The 1,400-nt window shown below is 51.1% G+C and overlaps 1 protein-coding gene across 2 annotated transcripts in view; it reads left to right on the forward strand.

Annotated features, from left to right (window-relative positions):
• The window catches only part of cpm (carboxypeptidase M), a 23,590-nt gene that overhangs the window by 21,369 nt on the left and 821 nt on the right, over window positions 1-1,400 (forward strand). For both annotated transcript variants that reach the window (XM_032505277.1, XM_032505278.1), the window contains 2 exons: window positions 652-801; window positions 908-1,400. The exon at window positions 908-1,400 is cut by the window's right edge and continues 821 nt beyond it. In XM_032505277.1, coding sequence (XP_032361168.1) covers window positions 652-801; window positions 908-1,222 — 465 coding nt within the window. In that variant the 3' untranslated portion in view covers window positions 1,223-1,400. The remainder of the gene's footprint in view (window positions 1-651; window positions 802-907) is intronic.

The following is a 1,400-nucleotide window of genomic DNA, read 5'->3' on the forward strand; positions in this document are numbered from 1 at the left end:
CGTCTGTCTGTCCATCTGTCCGTCTGTCTGTCTGTGTGTGTATCTGTCCATCCGTCTACAATCTGTCAGTCTGTCTTTGTGTATCTGCCCGTCTGTATCTTTACCTGTCTGTCTGTATCTTTATCTATCAATGTGTTTACTTGTGTGTTAACTTGTCTGTGTCTTTTGTGTCTTTACCTGCCTGTCTCTGGTCTTTACCTGTCTGTCTGTATCTTTATCTATCAATGTGTTTTCTTGTGTGTTTACCTGTCTGTCTGTATCTTTTCCTGTCGTTGTGTCCAACTGGGTCATTTACCTGTCTGTGTATCTGTCTACCTGTTTGTGTACCTGTCTGTCTCTGTGTCCACCTGTCTCTCTGTATACCCCTATTAGTTTACCTGACTGTCTCTATCTGCGAGTCTGCCTTTGTGTCTCGTTACACATCTGTGCGCCCTGTCTACCTGTCTTTGTCTTTTGTGTCCACCTGTCTTTCTCTTCACCTGCCTGTCCACTTGTTTACCTGTCTGTGGTAGAGACAGGACTGTGTCTCCCTGCTTTTCAGTCACTTCTATCCTATTACAGTAAACTGATACTGACCCCGGATCAATGATTAACAATCACCTGATATCATTTGTGTGTGTGTGTGTGTCTGTGTGTGTCTGTGTGTGTTCAGGGGTCAAAGGTCGTGTGTTCGATGGCTCCGGAGTGCCGGTCCAGAACGCGGTGGTGGAGGTCAAAGGTCGCACAAACATGTGTCCATTCAGAACCGACCGACACGGAGAATACTACAGACTGCTGCTGCCTGGAAACTACAGCTTCACAGTAAACACACGCAGTGATGACGCCTGAACAAGTTACCGTTACCCTGATAAGTTACCGTTACCCTGTCATGTCACATTAACGTTCTTCTGGTCTCTTTGATTGACAGGTGACGTACCCGGGTCATGAGGTTTTGACAGAGACTCTTAACGTCCCGCATGGTCCCGATTACTACTCGGCCATGAAACACGACTTCATGTTACGCACGATCACCACCACGACTAGTCGCCCCTCGGCAAACCCCGCCCAGGCTAACGCCGCCCGGGCTGACCCCACCCGGGCTAACCCCACCCAGGCTAGCCTCACCCCTAGCTGTGACTACACGTTACAGCTGGAGGCAGGTGGAGTCGCCTTCAGGCCCGCGTGGACCGGGCTGGGGGTGGGGCTCGGCCTGGTGACGGCGCTCCGATCCCTGGTTGGCTGAAGCTGCCCGGTGCTCGGTGTGATGCTCGCAGGTTTTGAACCCTCAACCTGCAAGAAAACAAACAACAAAAGGTCCTCCAGAGGTTTCTGAAGGTTTACCGTTCACCACCAGCTTCGTCACTGCAGAAGTATTCTAACTCGAGGGCAAACAGGGTGGGGGGGGGGGCAGGGTGGAGTTA

Source organism: Etheostoma spectabile, chromosome 23 (assembly GCF_008692095.1).
Source record: "Etheostoma spectabile isolate EspeVRDwgs_2016 chromosome 23, UIUC_Espe_1.0, whole genome shotgun sequence".
Taxonomy (NCBI): Eukaryota; Metazoa; Chordata; class Actinopteri; order Perciformes; family Percidae; genus Etheostoma; species Etheostoma spectabile.